We start from the raw sequence: 17,154 nt of genomic DNA on the forward strand, positions 1-17,154 counted from the left end.
ATACATTCACTGGGGTTAGACAACTCGATTTTTTAGATCACCCTGACCAAATTGTGCATACAAAGTTTTACCTCTAAACATCTCCTTAGTAGAAACGTTATGGGCGTGGAAGTGAAAGTGAGGTTTATGGAGATCCTTTAGATAGTATCCTACCATACCCTCAAAAGTATGCGTTTTAATCTAATGTAATGCACAGCACATGACAATACCCCCTTAATGTTCCACATTAAATATTGCTTTATAGTTTTGCTAACTGAAATAATGATGTAGAGAGTATACGAGCAACCATTTGAAAGTAGAGGTGGTGAAGAGTTCCACCTCTTTCCAACAAGAACACAGCTTGAGTGCACTTATGGTGCGGACAAACCCAATAAGGCAATCCCACAGAGAGATATTGACATCATTGTTCCCAATCCCAATCATGATAGAAACCTCTAGCATCTTCAAGTTGTTACGAGTCGAAAAATGCGGACATGCAAGAGCGACATTGCTTGGATGCCCAAGAGATGAAAGTGACATATTGCTGGTCTTCTTCCTCTTTGTTGTAGCGCAAGATGTCTCAGAGCTACCTGCGACAACGAACATAGCAGATGCAGAGCAGATGTCACATATATTTTAAAATAGTAAAACATTGTAAAGAACATCATGTATTTTAAACACCTGGCAAACAAGCTTTGTGTTTAACGGCTTTTAAATTCTGCAAACTGATTGGACCTTCCGGAGGAGTGACGATTCGAGGAGGAACATTCTCCTTGTTTGATTCAGATGGCTGGGGGCTACAAACAGGTGCTCGGCCAAGAGATCTATAAGGTGACGCACCTAAGGGAGGTAGGCCAACTGACACTGGAGGACATACAAAAAGTGTTTTAGTTCTTCTGCGACCGAGTACCCTCAACCATGCTGAAAATGATATGAAGACTAAACATCTCGAGTCGCACATAAACCATTTTGAGAAACACACCTGCCACCTATACCATCAGAAGAGGAAGCAAATGATGGGAATAACAACACGTAAAGAAGCCAAGCATAGCAATAGTTGACACGGCCATCACAAGGCAACATGCAAGGCCAAAACAAACGCACTACCTCCACACAAACCTGCAAAACATTCCAGGCGACAACAATGTGCATACCGAAAGAAACGGACAAGCTCCAAACACATGTAAACGAATCAGACGTCACGTGGATGAAATACACGATGGCGACCACCAAGGAGGAGCCTCCACGACAGAAGCACCAACTTCCAGCACCAAAAAATAGCAAAAAACAACGTTGAAGAAGAAGGACCACCACTCACTACCCCAAGGTACTTGAAACAAAGCCATGCACAGAGTAGAAACACACGCAACAAATTAGACCTCACATGCGTAAGGTCGACCATGACGACCACCATGGAGGAGCCTCCACGGCCAGAGCACTAGCTCCCAACGCCAAAAAATAGCAAAAAATCACGTTGAAGAAGAAGGACCAACACTCACCGCCCCAAGGACGACCACTCGCCGCCCCAGATTCTAAACTTAACTCCCACATGTGGTCACCATGACAAGACACACAGCCAAATCCACCAACCTCCACCTAACACTCATAACCTTAATCTAACATTGTATAATCGACCGTAATTGAACCTTTTATTGGATTAATTAATGAAAAAAAGCATTTTGCACACATATAGAGGCAAAGCTTAGTAATGCTATAACAATGGTGTACTTAGTTCATGTAAATTTTAACCATATTGCTATCATTTTGTAGGTGGTGCCATTTTGTAGGTGGTGCCATGCACGTCTAGTTTGAAAAATACAATGTTACCCACTTTTCTTTGCTTTTACTTAAGAGGGTCAAATTAAAGTTTTGAAGGTTAAAATTGTTTGTCCGGTTATGTGAAGGAAGGACGGCAGGTGCTATGCATGTAAGTGTATGTGTATACACGAGGATATATATATATATATATATATATATATTACATACATACCATAGGATAGTGATGATGCATTTATTAGATTTTAAATTTTTGTTTTTTTGGGGGCTGGGGTGCGGTTAGCAAAGTAACTCAGCAGTGAGCCACCTTTTACGAGAGAGAGAGAGAGAGAGAGAGAGAGAGAGAGAGTGGCTCAGTGGGAGAGCTTGGAGCTCGTCGGCTATGGCGATTTAAGGCTTCTTTCGCTTTTCAGAGATAAAGAAGAGAAAAGGCTGTTTCTGTACTTTCTGGTCGCCTTCCATTCATCTCTGCGGTTGTAAAGCCACAGTTTGAGCCCAGCGAAGATTTATGTACCTTTTGATCTGTGCCTCGCACCCCAGATTAGAGCTTTTGTAGCTATGGCAGACAACCTCTGACAGGGAAAGAGAGGACCAGAGTGTGTACCTCCCTGCATTTCTTTGTCTCAAGTGTTCAAAGCAGTGAGAGCGTTTGGAAGCTGGTGAGATAAGGAAGGGGGAAGGGGGTAATGTGTTGTAAAGAAAGCAGAACAAACTAGGGTTTCTGAGCTGAGAGCTTGCCATGAGAGTAGCATCAAAGCTATCATGGGAATAGATTCGCGAAGTAACTTTCCTGTGTGTAATTGAGTTGAGTGTTACATTTCGTTGCTTCGGCCATGGGGGAGAAAGCAGCGAGCCTCGATGCCATCAACAAGGAAGCTGTGGATCTTGTAAGTGCTCCTTGTGGGTGCGAGTGCGTGTGCAGAGAGAGAGAGAGAGAGAGAGAGAGAGAGAGAGAGAGGGAGAGAGAGAGAGAGAGAGAGTGAATAATACTCGTGCCTCTGCATGCGTGTGTGTGTGTGTGTGTGTGAGAGAGAGAGAACCTAGAGAAGCATGCACGAGAGAGAGTTCTTTCTGCCAGCCTTGCTGCATGCTTCTTTACCACATCCCGCCCCTCATCTGCTACATACCTGAATTCAAGTTCTGCTATTCGCTGTGCCAGAGTGTAGATTTTCATGTGTATTTGGATTTCAATCACTCCTGTGATGGCCATGGCATGGTGAAAATGGACGGAGAGAGAGAGCGAGAGTGAGTTAGCTTCATTAACGTCTGCAAAATGCCACCAATGGGTGTGTAGCCTAGCGGTGTGGGTTTGTAACCGGAAGGGCGAGGTTCTAAGTTCATATCCCTGGGGCATCTGGGCCATTTGCATGGCTATAATTGTACTGCCTTCGGGTGGGCACTCAAGTTGCTACTACATAAGGAGCTACTCAAGGGGAAAAAAAGGCTACCGAAATTTGTAAGTCTTGAAACAAATTTGTAGTGCCGCGAAAAAGGAAACACTAAAACACTAGAAATGACAAAACCTAGCGGCATCCTGGCTGTTTGCAACCATAATTGTACTGCTTTTGGCTTCTGTTTTGGATTGAGTATGGGTTTTACAAAAATTCTCAATAAGACCTCTACTCTCAAAATAGACTGCCCACTTGCCTTCCTGCCGAGTTGCTCTGATTTTGGTTTGTGGAGAGAGAGAGAGAGAGAGAGAGAGAGAGAGAGAGGACTTTTAATGTCATAGATGAGCCAGCAAACCTCCTATGATCCATGTGACAGCACTAAAGGGTTGGGAATGGGATTTGAACTTGGGATCTTTGTTAGAAGCTTGATTTGTAAACCACTATACTAACACTACACAGATTTGCATAGCCCATCTGTGGCTTTTGGCTTGAAGATCCCAGAATCTGCTCGTTTGTTAGAAGAGCTCATTTTACAAAGATTCAAATATGCTCTCGACTTGCAGAAGTTTATGCTAGTAATTTCACACCAAAAGGATCTTGTTTTTCCTTACTGGCAAGAGGGACATGAGGCTCAGCACAATTGCATGCAAACCATCATTGTTGTTGTAAGTGTGGGCTATCCGCCATCCACATAGTATCTACTATCATGTTCACCATGGCTAGATTGTTGTAAGTGTGGGCTATCCACCATCCACATGGTATTTACGATCATGTTCACCATGGCTAGATTGTTGGGATCCCTCCTTTATTATATGGCTGTGAAAGTAATGCATACTACTGCATAGGCATAATCATAGAAATGTGTGTGCTAGATAAGTTGATGTGTTCAGATTAAACACACACATTTTGAAGAATTCTGGTGTGTTTTCTGGACCCCAACTAGTTACCCTCTGATGTGTTCAGATTAAACACGCACATTTTGAAGAATTCTGGTGTGTCCACTGGACCCCAACTAGTTACCCTCTCTGTGTGTGCTAGCCTACATCGGGGCTGAGTCTGCTCTTCACCTCTGGAGTAGTGATAGAAACTCAGTATGATGGTTTATCCCTACTAGTAACCCTCTCTGTGTGTGCTAGCCTGCATCGGGGCTGAGTCGCCCTTCGCCTCTGGAGTAGTGATAAAAACTCAGTATGATGGTTTATCCTTGAAGATTTGTCCATGAATACGGATATCTTTATGCAAAAACCTGCATGGCGCTGATGATGTGAATGGGGATGTTGTGCTTTATGGTCTTTTGCCTTTACTTGTAGTAATTGTATTGTGCATCAAACTGCAGGAAAATATCCCAGTTGAAGAAGTGTTTGAGCAGCTAAGATGTTCTAGAGCTGGTCTTACCTCTGATGAAGTCGAAGAGCGGCTCAACATTTTTGGCCACAATAAACTTGAAGAGAAAAAAGTGAGTTCTCAGTTCGCCCAATTCCCTGGCATAGAATTTTGAGTTAGGAGCTACTAAAGTACTTGTAATGCATACCACTTGGTGGTGTCTAGGACATTCAGATATTTGCTGTGATACACACACCTACACAAACTTGTATGTTTCCAGGCTTACACTGCTTCTTGGATGTGTGCAGGAGAGCAAATTTCTCAAATTTATGGGTTTTATGTGGAATCCTCTTTCTTGGGTTATGGAAGCTGCTGCTGTCATGGCCATTGCGATGGCAAATGGTGATGTGAGTGCATAAATAATGATGTATTGGCCTGCACTTTTTATATGTTAGTTGCCGACAAAGCATGAACTGTATGCCAAAACTGTGCTTGCTAGTGGTCGACAAAAAATACAAACTCTTGTGAGCCAGTATGGCAAGCCTGTGTGACATGATCCACCTTGTAACTTATGCAGAATAGGCCTCCAGATTGGCAAGACTTTGTTGGAATCATCACACTTCTTGTGATCAATTCAACCATCAGTTTCCTAGAGGAAAATAATGCTGGCAATGCCGCAGCTGCGCTAATGGCTAGATTGGCTCCAAGGTCAAAGGTTTGGTTGCCTCATGACACTTCTTAGTCACATCAATGCTGTTTTGAGGGGCTATATCTTAAAGACTCATATTGGTTTGGCAAGTGGTGTTTCTAAGGAATGTGTCTCACATTGTTTCTAGGTGCTTAGAAATGGACAATGGACAGAAGAAGATGCAGCAGTCTTGGTTCCAGGCGACATTATCAGCATCAAACTTGGTGATATTATCCCAGCAGATGCACGCCTTTTGGAAGGGGATCCTTTGAAGATCGATCAGGTGCAACTGCTGATTATGTCCAAGCATCTAGTTCTTGAGCTCTAGGCTTTGAAGCACTCATTTCCTATCTTACGCAGTCTGCCCTCACTGGAGAGTCCCTGCCAGTCACCAAAAATCCGGGTGATGGTGTCTACTCAGGCTCCACCTGCAAACAGGGTGAGATAGAAGCCGTTGTGATTGCCACTGGTGTGCACACCTTCTTTGGCAAAGCTGCACATCTTGTGGATACCACGAATCAAGTTGGACATTTTCAGAAGGTGGTGTTTAAATTCTAAATCCAGACGAGCTTCTGAAGATTCTCATCTACCTCATGCATTTGAAGATTTAAAGAATTTCGGATTTATGTATGGTCTTTAGGCTCTCAATGTATTTGCAGGTTCTCACAGCCATTGGAAACTTTTGCATATGCTCTATTGGCATTGGGATGGCAGTGGAGATTATAGTCATGTATCCCATACAAGACCGAACATACAGACAAGGCATTGATAACTTATTGGTGCTTCTGATTGGTGGGATCCCTATTGCTATGCCGACGGTGTTGTCTGTAACAATGGCCATTGGATCTCATAGACTTTCTCAGCAGGTGGGTAATGTGGGCATGTTTCTCGATCATTTCCAGGTCAAGGGAGAGCATTATGAAATGAACTGTTACCTTGAATTTTTCTCTAGCGTAGCAATCAAGATGCAGGTCAAAGGTTGAGATTTTTGCAGCTCAAGTATTGGGCTTACTCCATCTCATATTTGGGATAAATGAAGTGATGTTTGTCATGCTCTAGGGTGCCATAACAAAAAGGATGACTGCAATTGAAGAGATGGCTGGAATGGATGTTTTGTGCAGCGACAAAACTGGCACTTTGACATTGAACAAGCTCACAGTTGATAAAAATCTAATTGAGGTCAGAGCTGGATAAAGCAAGGCTGATGACCAGTTATGCCAGATTCAACCTAGGCTGCAATTTCTGAGAACAGTTCCTTTGTTGACAGGTGTTTGCTAAAGGTGTTGAGAAGGACACTGTGGTCTTGATGGCTGCTAGGGCTTCTCGAACTGAAAATCAAGATGCAATCGATGCAGCTATAGTGGGAATGTTGGCTGATCCCAAGGAGGTTGGCTTCAGGGTCTTGTCATGTACCTCATATGACTGATGTCTCCATGTGTGGTGGTGCTTACATGTGATGTATTGCTACTTTTCAGGCTCGTGCAGGTGTTCAAGAAATTCATTTCTTGCCTTTCAATCCTACTGACAAGAGAACGGCTCTCACTTACTTTGATGTGGAAGGAAGGATGCACAGGGTCAGCAAGGGTGCACCAGAGCAGGTATTTTTAAGGCTAAGTTGGGCACCATAATGTAAGTACATGCTCCACATACTTGCCCATGCAGGACTTGAGCATGGGGTTCATGTAGCTTTATAAACTGAGGTTTCTTAATAACATTTGATGCTGCAGATTCTCGCACTTGCACAAAACAAAGTAGAAATCGAGTCTAGGGTTCATGCAATCATAGACAAGTTTGCAGAGCGTGGGCTTCGCTCTTTGGCGGTTGCTAGACAGGCAAATTCTTTATTTGACTTGTTTTCTTGGGAATGTCTGGACATCCCACACAAAGCTGATGTAAATGTCATCTTCAGGAAGTCCCAGAAGGCACGAAAGAGAGCCTTGGAGGGCCTTGGCAGTTCGTAGGGTTGATGCCGTTATTTGATCCTCCATGCCATGACAGTGCAGAGACAATACGGCGAGCTTTGAACCTTGGTGTGAACGTAAAGATGATCACAGGTGATCTCATGTCGAACATTCAATATTACCAACCATTATGGTACTCAATCCACACTAAGTCTGCATGCTGAGATGATTGAGGTTGATTTGGTAATGGACACCACGACTTTGTGACCATGGCTCAGAACTTGTGCTTAGTACAGTAATCATCTGCAGGTGATCAATTGGCTATAGCCAAAGAAACTGGTCGACGGCTTGGAATGGGTACTAACATGTACCCATCATCCTCTTTACTTGGCCAAAATAAGGATGAATCTATTGCTGCCTTACCTGTGGATGAACTTATTGAGAAAGCTGATGGATTTGCAGGGGTTTTTCCAGGCAAGAATCTTTGACACATTCATCCATTCATACCTTTTGACACACATAGGTGCGCGTGTTTACACACATGGGCAGCAACATTTTTCTGAGTGCATGTGCAAGCCAATGTATATATGTAGGATTTGAATGGCAACTGGGCATTGATTTTTCAATGTTTTTCTTCTTTATTTTGCCTCCAGAACACAAGTATGAAATAGTGAAGCGCCTCCAGCAAAAGAAGCACATTTGTGGGATGACTGGTGATGGTGTGAACGATGCACCAGCATTGAAGAAAGCAGATATTGGCATTGCGGTCGCGGATGCAACTGATGCTGCCAGAAGTGCATCGGACATAGTTTTGACAGAGCCTGGACTTAGTGTCATCATCAGTGCTGTCCTCACCAGCCGCTCTATCTTTCAAAGGATGAAAAATTACACTGTAAGGCACACCCTCACCTCCCTACACTCCATCTGAATGAAGCTTGTCAGCTAAACTTAAGCAAGAGTTCCTTTCTTATTTTGGCTGCCTGTGCTGCAGATCTATGCTGTTTCTATCACTATTCGTATTGTGGTAAGCTTCAAAGCCTCATAAAAACATTCTGTGGAATTTTTTATAATTTGTTCTCTAAAATGAGCTTCAATATTGAAACCCATAATGGGGACTTTAGACTAACCATACAGCTGCCTATGAATGCAAATGTGAAAAATGAAAGGACTGCATAGGCTGACAATATCAAAGACAGAAGCAGTGAAAAACAAAGCCTTTTTATATACTCATGAGGACCATGTACGGAACACAGCCTTGCTGTATGTAAACTCCACACTTGCTGTACACCAGAACCTCTGTAAACCATACGGAGAACATGTTCAGAAAACCAGAACCTCTGACAGGTGCGCTGAAGTTTACAGCAGGAGGTTCATCATTATTTATTTATTGATACCTACTACAGGCTGCAGAACAGCAGAGACACACAGCTTCATGATTATTTATTTATTGACACCTACTGCAGGCTGCAGTACAGCACAGACATTACACAAATGTCTCATCAGTAAGAAAAACACACACTTTATTTATTGATATCTATCGCAGATTGCAGTACAGCATTGGCATTACATGAAGGCCTCATCCGTAGTGTTGTTGCAAGGAGGTAGATGTATGAATGCATGAAACCTTGTATTTCAGATCATCTTGATTGCATTGAGCACGACCTCTGTAGATTTCCACTGGCATTACATTGTGAGGACAAAACTTGAAGTGAGGTTTATGCAGGTCCTTCATACAATATCCCATACTTCCTCTGGCATTAAATTGTGAGCATAAAACTTGAAGTGAGGTTAATGCAGATCTTTCATACAATATACCAAATTTCCCCTGGCGTTACATTGTGTGAGCATAAAACTTGACGCAGCATCCCTTCAAAACGCGTGCATTTTCACTTGATGGAGGCATTCTACACATGACAATCAGGCCAAACAGCCTATACACATATCCTAGGCCATGTATCTTTCAAGCAGATTACCGACAACCTTGATGGAGGTGCAGACAGAATGCATGCAAACGATGGAAAAAAAAAAGCATGGAACTTAACACCCCCGAGATTCTTCAGACCTTCTAGACCTCGAGGAGGTCTCACAATCCTGGGGTCATGTTCTTGTCCTCCTGTGGACGACTCAAAGCATGTGCATGAGGTACTGCAGAGCCAGAAGTTGTCATGATAGGAGAGGACTCACAAAGAAAAGTTGTGTCAGAGTCCTCTGAGGATAACGGATTCCCAATGACATCAGATGCAAGCAGGTGTGGAGTTGATGGAACAATACATGCCTTTGAGAATTTTCTGAGCTGAGCCATCATAAAAAACAACCAGAAGACAGGATTTGAAGCAAGAAAAACAATGTCGGATGTGAGCTAAATAACCTGTGGCAGCCAGAGCCAAGAAAAGGAAAACAATGAGGGCCATAACCACTAGGGATTAAGATACATCCAGTACAGGGAATACAGCATGCAGATGATACGAACGGAGAAGACTTTGCAGCTGCTAAAGATAAGTGTGCCATGGCAACACACATGGGTGTAAAGCGGCCTTGGAGAAATGTGCTGCTGAAGAAGATACCAAATGCATGCAACAAACCCAGCTGCCATTTTTCAGTTTCATGAAATGAATTCCAAAATAGGTGCACAGATATTCCATCAAAATTAGGGGAAAAATTTGTGAAGGTTACCTTAGTGTCCTGCATTTTAGCACCTTAAACGCGGGCGAGGCATTTTCTCCTCCTCAAGCTTGATGGATGTACAAATAGGGTTTAGCTGCTGGCACTTGCAAATTTTCTAGTTTGAGCATTGTTTGCTGAAGCATTGTTGCTTGGGTGTTTCCTGCTGACAGCTTGGATTTATGCTTCTAGTTTGATTTTACTCCTGTTTTATTTTGACAGCTTGGATTTATGCTTCTAGCACTTATTTGGCAGTTTGATTTCCCCCCATTCATGGTACTGATCATTGCAATCCTGAATGATGGTAAATAACATGTGGCAGGAGCTTCAGCCCATCATGTTGGGATTTTTATCCAAGCCTTGTTTTAACTTTTCTGCCTCACAGAACTGACTTTTATCTTGATCACTGTGAAGGCACAATCATGACTATCTCCAAAGACCGAGTGAAACCATCACCTTCACCAGACAGTTGGAAGCTTTCAGAGATCTTTGCTACAGGTGTTGTAATAGGCAGCTATCTGGCTTTGATGACTGTCATTTTCTACTGGGCAGCTGACAAGACTGATTTTTTCCCGGTCTGATTTCTTAACCTTGTTTGTGAGGTACATGCCATTGCTCATTGATGATGAATGGGTTTTGATGCTTTCCTCTCCTTGTTGCAGAAAACATTTGGGGTAAGAGACATTAGGGGTAACCATGATGTGATGGCTGCGGCTATTTATTTGCAAGTCAGCACAATAAGTCAGGCACTTATATTTGTCACTCGCTCAAGGGGTTGGTCTTTCTTGGAGCGACCTGGTCTGCTTCTTGTGTCAGCATTTATAATTGCCCAAATGGTATGGGTTCCTCTGTCAAGTTCCTCCCCCTCCCGCTTTTTTATTTCCGAGAAAGAGTTGAAAATCAGTATCGCTAAATGTACATGCTCAGAACCCTCATAAGATGTAAAAAACAAACTGCTGGGGAGGGGCAGTTCCCTCCATGGCTGGCCGCTCTCACAGGGCAACTACCTCATAAAGAGAGAGAGAGAGAGAGAGAAGTAATCTTGCTGGTCCGAACAGTGAGAAAGGGCCCCGTGTGCCATAAGAAGGCCTCTCGCCGTCTACGCATGCGTCCGCCTTGAAGCTTCCCCCACTGATCGCGGATGGTATGAATGTCAATCCATATGGAGAGAATGGACTCATGGAGGGGTGAGAGTACCCTCAATGGCCTCGCTGTAAACAGGCCCGCCATATATGCCATGCAGCTATGCTGCTGATGATCTCCCATCTGCGATTGGTGCTGCCCAGAGACCAGGGCTCTGCCAAGGTGGGAACTGTATCAATCCTGCAATGAAAGAGTTGGAGGGCCTGCCTACCTGTTGCTGCCTCCACGTAGAAGAGAACGGGGTTAGCCGCAGTCACCCAGGCTACTGCCCCCCTGTACTATCACATGGCACGGACCACACCATCGTGTAGAGGCGAAGGATCCTCTTCTAAACCTGTTGCACTTTGGGACAGTCCCAAAAGCATGGCCGCTACGGCCCCGTGGGGTTTGCATCGCAAACACTATGTGCAGGCCGTCCTCCGATGGACAAGCAAGTGCTGACAATGAGAGGCTGTGGTGGGCTAACTGCCAAAGGAAGAGTGTGACCATCTTAGGCTGCAAGCGGTCCCCATAGGCGCTTCCAAAAATCTCCAAGGAAGCTGGAGGAGATGTCGTGGGAGGCTAAGCGGTCTGCCGTTGCTGGGGTGCCGTCTATATCATGAATCTCGATCTTGTGATTTGCCCTGTAATGGAAAAAGTGGGTGGTCGGGCTCTCCAGAGGAAGGGTGCTGTCACTCCCATTCGCCTGGACCCCTGGACACGAGACATATGTCGGCTTTCCTAGAGCCATAGTCGGGTCGCCTTGGTCGGAGGAGGGTTGTGATTATGAAAACTAAAAATCCTCACCCACTGAAGAGAGCCACCATTGTAATCCTCTGAGAGGGGAGAGGGTCAGCTGGCCCTGGGGACCAACTGAGAAAGAGTGCAGGCCCCCATTTGAACGGAGGATTGCTAAAGGGAAATCGTGGGGAGTGAAAATGCGTAACCGCTTGAGAAAGAGGGGGGAGGAGGGGGGGGGGGGGGGGTTTCCCAATCGGTGGGGATGGCCAAGTCGATGATGAGGGTATTCTGATTACAGCCCCGGATCGGCGTATGTCTTGTGTCTTTGGGGGAGTCTCCTAAAGCTGTGGTTCACTCTTGGAGAGATTGAGCGGGACCATTGTTGAGGGGCCCCCGTGCAATGTGAGAGTGAGTGCCCAAGGCGTGACCATTGGGCATCCTGAAGAGGGGCTTCCAAATCAACAGTTGGTAGAGTCCTTGATAAAGGTTGGAGGTAACTGGGTGAGGGCTAGCTTGAGGTCGCCCCAAGCTCTGATCAAACTGGCAAGGAAATGGTCCTCGAAGGAGGGGCTCAGGCTGTGGGCTCGGCATGAAGATCCACTGCACACTCGGGGTCCAGGTCCCACCAAGAGACCACATGCGGCCCAAAATCCGAGTAAGGAGGAAAGTCTTCCAGGGCTCACCCCTTGGTGGAAGGCCTTGAACGACCAGCTAAATAGCTTTGCTCTGAATAGCTTGATCAATGATGCCCAATCCTCCACGATGATGAGGTGGATAATAATCCTCTAGGACATCTTGCCCTGCGCAGGACAGCCGTCTGTCTTTGCGCAAAGAAAGTTTTGGATCAACCTTTGCACCTGTCCGAGGCATGCATGGGAGAACGCCTAGCAAAAGGTAATGTACCACATGGTGGCCAAGAGCACCTAGTTGGCCACCACTGCGTGGCCAGCAAGGGAGACCCGGGTGGTGCTCTAGTAAAGGAGCTTCTTCCAAATGCTTAGAAGAAGAGGGGCAAGCTGTTGCTTTGGCGAGATATCAATCCCCACTTGACATCCAAATATTTGACCGGGGTGCCATTGTCCCGCGCAGGACAGCCGTTGTCTCTGCGCAAAGAAAGTTTTGGATCAACCTTTGCACCTGTCCGAGGCATGCATGGGAGAACACCTAGCAAAAGGTAATGTACCACATGGTGGCCAAGAGCACCTGGTTGGCCACCACTGCACTGCCAGCAAGGGAGACCCGGGTGGTGCTCTAGTAAAGGAGCTTCTTCCAAATGCTTAGAAGAAGAGGGGCAAGCTGCTGCTTTGGCGAGATATCAATCCTCACTTGACATCCAAATATTTGACTGGGGTGCCTTGGGGAATCCACTGAAAGAACTCAAGTGGTCTCCAAGCCGGTGTGGGTGAGGATCCAACCCAAAAACCACATGACTTGTGCCAGTTGATCCGAGCTCCTGAAGCCATCCTTGATGGCTTGCACAAATCTCTGAAGATTCTCCTATTCTCCTGAGAGGTAGGTGGTGGTATCATCTGCAAACTCGGAGTCTAGAAGCTCCTCCTGTGAGAGGATGGGGAGACGAAGACCGTGCTGTCCAGACACTTGGGCAGCCAAGAAACTGCTCATTGCCTCAGCAACAAAGACAAAGAGGAAGGGAGCGAGAGGGCACTCTGACGGACAGATATGGTAATCGAGAACTTGTCCCCTTTGGCCCCCTAAATGAGGACGTTACTGTGGGTGGTGGAATAAAGCACAGAGATTCCTCGGATCCATCCGGCCAGGAATTGTAACTGAATCATGATGCCCTAGAGGAAATCCCAATCCACTGTCATAGGCTTTCTCAAAGTCGAGGAGCAGCATTGCCATATCCCGCTGGCAAAGGCAGCCCGTGGTGGCCGCCTCCTAAAAGGTGAAGATGTGTTCCAAAATGCTCCTATCTTGGATGAAGCCTGTCTGTGTGCTACGAATCAGATCTGGAAGGTGAGGCTGCAGGCAATGATGGCTCTGGGGAGGATTTTGTAGGCACTGCCGAGGGCGATGGGGTGCCACTGTTGTACCTCCAAACGGTCACCACCCTTCTTGGCAATCAAGTGAATGAGCCCCTCCAGAAGCCCTTCTGGCATGAGGCTAGTGATTATGATCTCATTGAAGGCGGCCCGAAAGCCATCCTCCATGAGGTCTCAGTGACGAAGGAAGAGGGAAACTGGGAGTTTGTCTGCTCTGGGGCACTTGCCATAAGGTAAGTCCTGGAGGGTGTAACTCAGCTCCTCACTCGAGAGGGGGGAGCTTAAAAATCTCTGCAGACTGGGGGAGACCACCTCTCATGTGTGCTGCCATATTCTCTTTCTTGCTGCCTTGATCTGGGGGTGAGGGAACCGGCTGAGAGCTCTCTGTAGAAATCCGTGGCAATTGCCCGCACCTGAGGGGGATATGACTCAATGGTGCCATCTGGACGACTCAGCTTGTGGACCCCGTCTCGGCGGTGGTGAGGGCGTGTAATCTCCAAGAAATCTTGCGTGACCCTGTCGCTTTCCAGAAGGATGCACGGGCGAAACTCCTCCCTCTTCTCCTCCATTGACCGTACCTCTGTGCAAGCTGTCTCCATCCGTGAATCCAGCCATGGGCTATGTCGGGTTTGCTTCTGCAGTCTGTAGAGGGAGGCGAGGCTTTTGCGAATGCTACTCTCCTGCTCTCGAAACATGACGATTCTGTCTTGGGCTGCCCTCTGCAAGAGCGATCCAATCTCTCTTTGCCCCACATCTAGGTCTGCCGCAGCCTACCCCTATCCGAAGGTGAGAGTGCGCCATATCTCCTCTATCTGTGCCAAACTCTTGGGGATGCAGACACTGCTGTTGCTCAGGCCGCCGCCAGGGGTCCTGTAGGTGACGGAGGACAGGCATGATCAGATAATGTGGTACCTGTAATGATGCCTATCATGCCCCCCTGCTGCATGCCCACTCATCCACATAAAATCTGTCAATGCGGGAGGGGTTCGGTTAGTGCATTCTCCTGCTGACCTAGAAAAACGGAGGCTCCCGTGGGGGCGTCCAAACTCTGGCAGAGTTGCCAGGGATCATGTCCTCACGGTGAGAATCAATTCCTCCCAGGCGGAGTACTCAGCCCCTGAGATAATGTCCAACCATCCTCCCTGTCTGTCTGCAGGGTCCTCTAGCATGTTGAAGTCCCCTCCCATGCACGGAAAATCTGCCCGGGGGAGTCCTGCCGCACCTGTAGCTAGAAATCCATCGGCCCAGATGCCCTGCTGATCACCCACTGAGCTGTCCTGTGAACCATGGTGCCAGTGTCCAGAACTGATGGGGGCAACTGCTCACTGGAAGATATTCGCAGCCACACTTTCTGGTTGCCCGCTTTGGTCCAGAGGGGAACGAAGGGGGTTTGCATCTCAGTCAGGCATGGGAAGAGCGAGACTTACTCGATGCATCCTCTTCACGGAGGGTTTTTGGAAGGAGAGTAGTCGCATTCTGTGCGTGGTCCAATGTGAGCCAGGCGATTGTTGATCCTGCCCTCCAATAAGCTCCAGTCTACTCTAGCCGTACTCGGGGCTCCATCCCTTGCAATGAAGATAGCTGTATGCCGGCGTCACAGAGGGACAATCAATGCCACATGTAAGAAAACGAACAAGACCCCCTCCAGGCTCAAAGAGTCCAGAGCTCCGTTCTGCTTCGGAAGGCATGAGCTCCCTAGCTCCATGAGAGCCAAGGGCCGACAATATCAACGAGCTGTACGATCCCTGTCTCACAAATGCCGAGAGAGGGCGACTGCCTGAGTGTGGATGGTGGGGGATGCTGTCTCACAGTCCCACTTGCTGCCCGGGGCGATGCTGGGTGGGAATGAATAGATCACCGTGCCATTGTCGGGGGTGGTTACGCTCTGGAGTGATGGAAAAGTAGGCAGAGTCGGAGGGGAGCGACCATCTCGGTGAAATCACTTGCCTCCATTGAAGGCATCTGAAGAGGCTGTAAAGCCATGATCAGGGGCTTCCCCCTCCCCCCTCACCTCCTTTTTTCCCTCTTCAACTCAAGCTTTCAAGTGTATATAATAATGACTCAAGCTCCATTTGAGTTTATGTTCTGTTTTGTTTTGCAGATTGCAACGTTTATTGCAGTTTATGCAAACTGGGGCTTCGCAATGATCAAAGGCATGGGATGGGGCTGGGCTGGAGTTATTTGGCTCTACAACCTTATCTTCTACTTTCCTCTTGACATTATCAAGTTTATCATCAGATACACCTTGAGTGGAAAAGCTTGGGACCTTGTGATTGAACAGAGGGTCTCTCTCTCTCTCTCTCTCTCTCTCTCTGTGTGTGTGTGTGTGTGCACGCGCGCGCGCGGGGCGTGTGCGCAAGGCATGAACATATTTGTGAGCCTCATTTCTATATGGACAAGTTTTGTTGCATTGCTGTGTATGCTGTTAATGCTCTTGGTATGCTGAGCCGTGAACTAGTTACAATCCTTTCACTTGTTTGCTTGTGCATTTGTGAGTGTGGATTGCACATTCAGGCAAGTGCTTGCTTATAGTAACTTACAGTTTTGATGGCCTCATAGATGTTGATGGCATTGTCTTCTTTCAGACGGCCTTCACAAGGCAAAAGGATTTTGGAAAAGAGGCACGAGAGGTAAAGTGGGCCCATGCTCAGCGAACATTGCATGGCTTACACCCCAAAGAGACAAAGTTTTTCACTGAGAGAAGCAGCTATACAGAGCTGAGTGAGATGGCAGAGCAGGCGAAAAGGCGCGCTGAAATCGCTCGGTAAGTTCAGTTGGTGTTATTCCATAGCATAAAGTACTGTTCCCATGTAGTGCCTGAAGATGCAAGAACTCTTCATGCTCTTTCATTTGCTCATGTGGGTTTCATTTGCTCTTTCATGTTGGTTTCATTTGCTTATGCTATGCTCTTCACTAACTCAGTTAGTGATATGCTCAACAGGCTCAGGGAATTACATACATTAAAGGGACACGTGGAGTCTGTTGTGAGGCTCAAGGGCTTAGATATTGACACAATTCAGCAATCATACACTGTTTAAATTTGTTGTGCTTGCTATTTTGGAGTGAGGATGCAGAGAGAGGTTTACAAAACCCTTGCTTGGATAATAGAAGGAGAAGTTTTGATCTCAGATCTAAATAAGCTATATAGATCACCATCTGCAGATCTGTAAGAAAACCCCATGATATGCTTGTTTGTAGTAATGAGAGAGACTCTTATATACCTTGAATGTCAACTGACCATGAAACTAAGGTCAGTTGTTTTTGGGCCTTTTTGTATTTAAAGGATAAGCCTCATAGTGAACAGTTTTCTTTTCATGATGTTGTAAGACGAGAAATAATGTAAACAGCAGCAAGCAGAACAGTTTTTTAAAATCAATATGGTTCTCACAAGCTCTTTGTGAGTAAAAGCTTGCAAGCTGCTACTTTCAAAAGACTGGTGAAGTCATTAAGAACCAGGTTATCCCCCCACGCCCTTGCACCACATTGGAGTGGGGGGCAAGGGGTGAGCCGGATCTGAACCCATGCTTTGGCATGTAGAGTACCCCATCTCTTTTGTTGGGCGATGTCTC

The 17,154-nt window shown here is 46.3% G+C and overlaps 1 protein-coding gene across 2 annotated transcripts; it reads left to right on the forward strand.

Moving 5' to 3' along the window:
- Window positions 1–1,857: 1,857 nt before the first annotated feature.
- Window positions 1,858–16,992, forward strand: LOC147608524 (ATPase 11, plasma membrane-type). 2 transcript variants are annotated; one of them, XM_086789480.1, is made up of 21 exons: window positions 1,858–2,642; window positions 4,483–4,602; window positions 4,778–4,876; window positions 5,047–5,184; window positions 5,306–5,440; window positions 5,518–5,697; window positions 5,817–6,023; window positions 6,217–6,336; window positions 6,425–6,544; window positions 6,633–6,755; window positions 6,885–6,989; window positions 7,067–7,211; window positions 7,368–7,532; window positions 7,712–7,950; window positions 8,050–8,082; window positions 9,942–10,023; window positions 10,134–10,294; window positions 10,382–10,555; window positions 15,687–15,869; window positions 16,171–16,349; window positions 16,527–16,992. In XM_086789480.1, the coding sequence occupies exons 1-21, from the start codon at window positions 2,589–2,591 to the stop codon at window positions 16,621–16,623; spliced, it is 2,859 nt and encodes a 952-aa protein (XP_086645606.1). In that variant the 5' UTR covers window positions 1,858–2,588; the 3' UTR covers window positions 16,624–16,992. The 2 variants fall into 2 exon arrangements, with proteins under 2 accessions (XP_086645606.1, XP_086645607.1); XM_086789481.1 differs by having other exon boundaries at window positions 1,863–2,642; window positions 5,052–5,184.
- The last annotated feature ends 162 nt before the right edge of the window (window positions 16,993–17,154 follow it).

Source organism: Cibotium barometz, chromosome 53 (genome assembly GCF_041138505.1).
Source record: "Cibotium barometz isolate CiBa-2024 chromosome 53, ASM4113850v1, whole genome shotgun sequence".
Taxonomy (NCBI): Eukaryota; Viridiplantae; Streptophyta; class Polypodiopsida; order Cyatheales; family Cibotiaceae; genus Cibotium; species Cibotium barometz.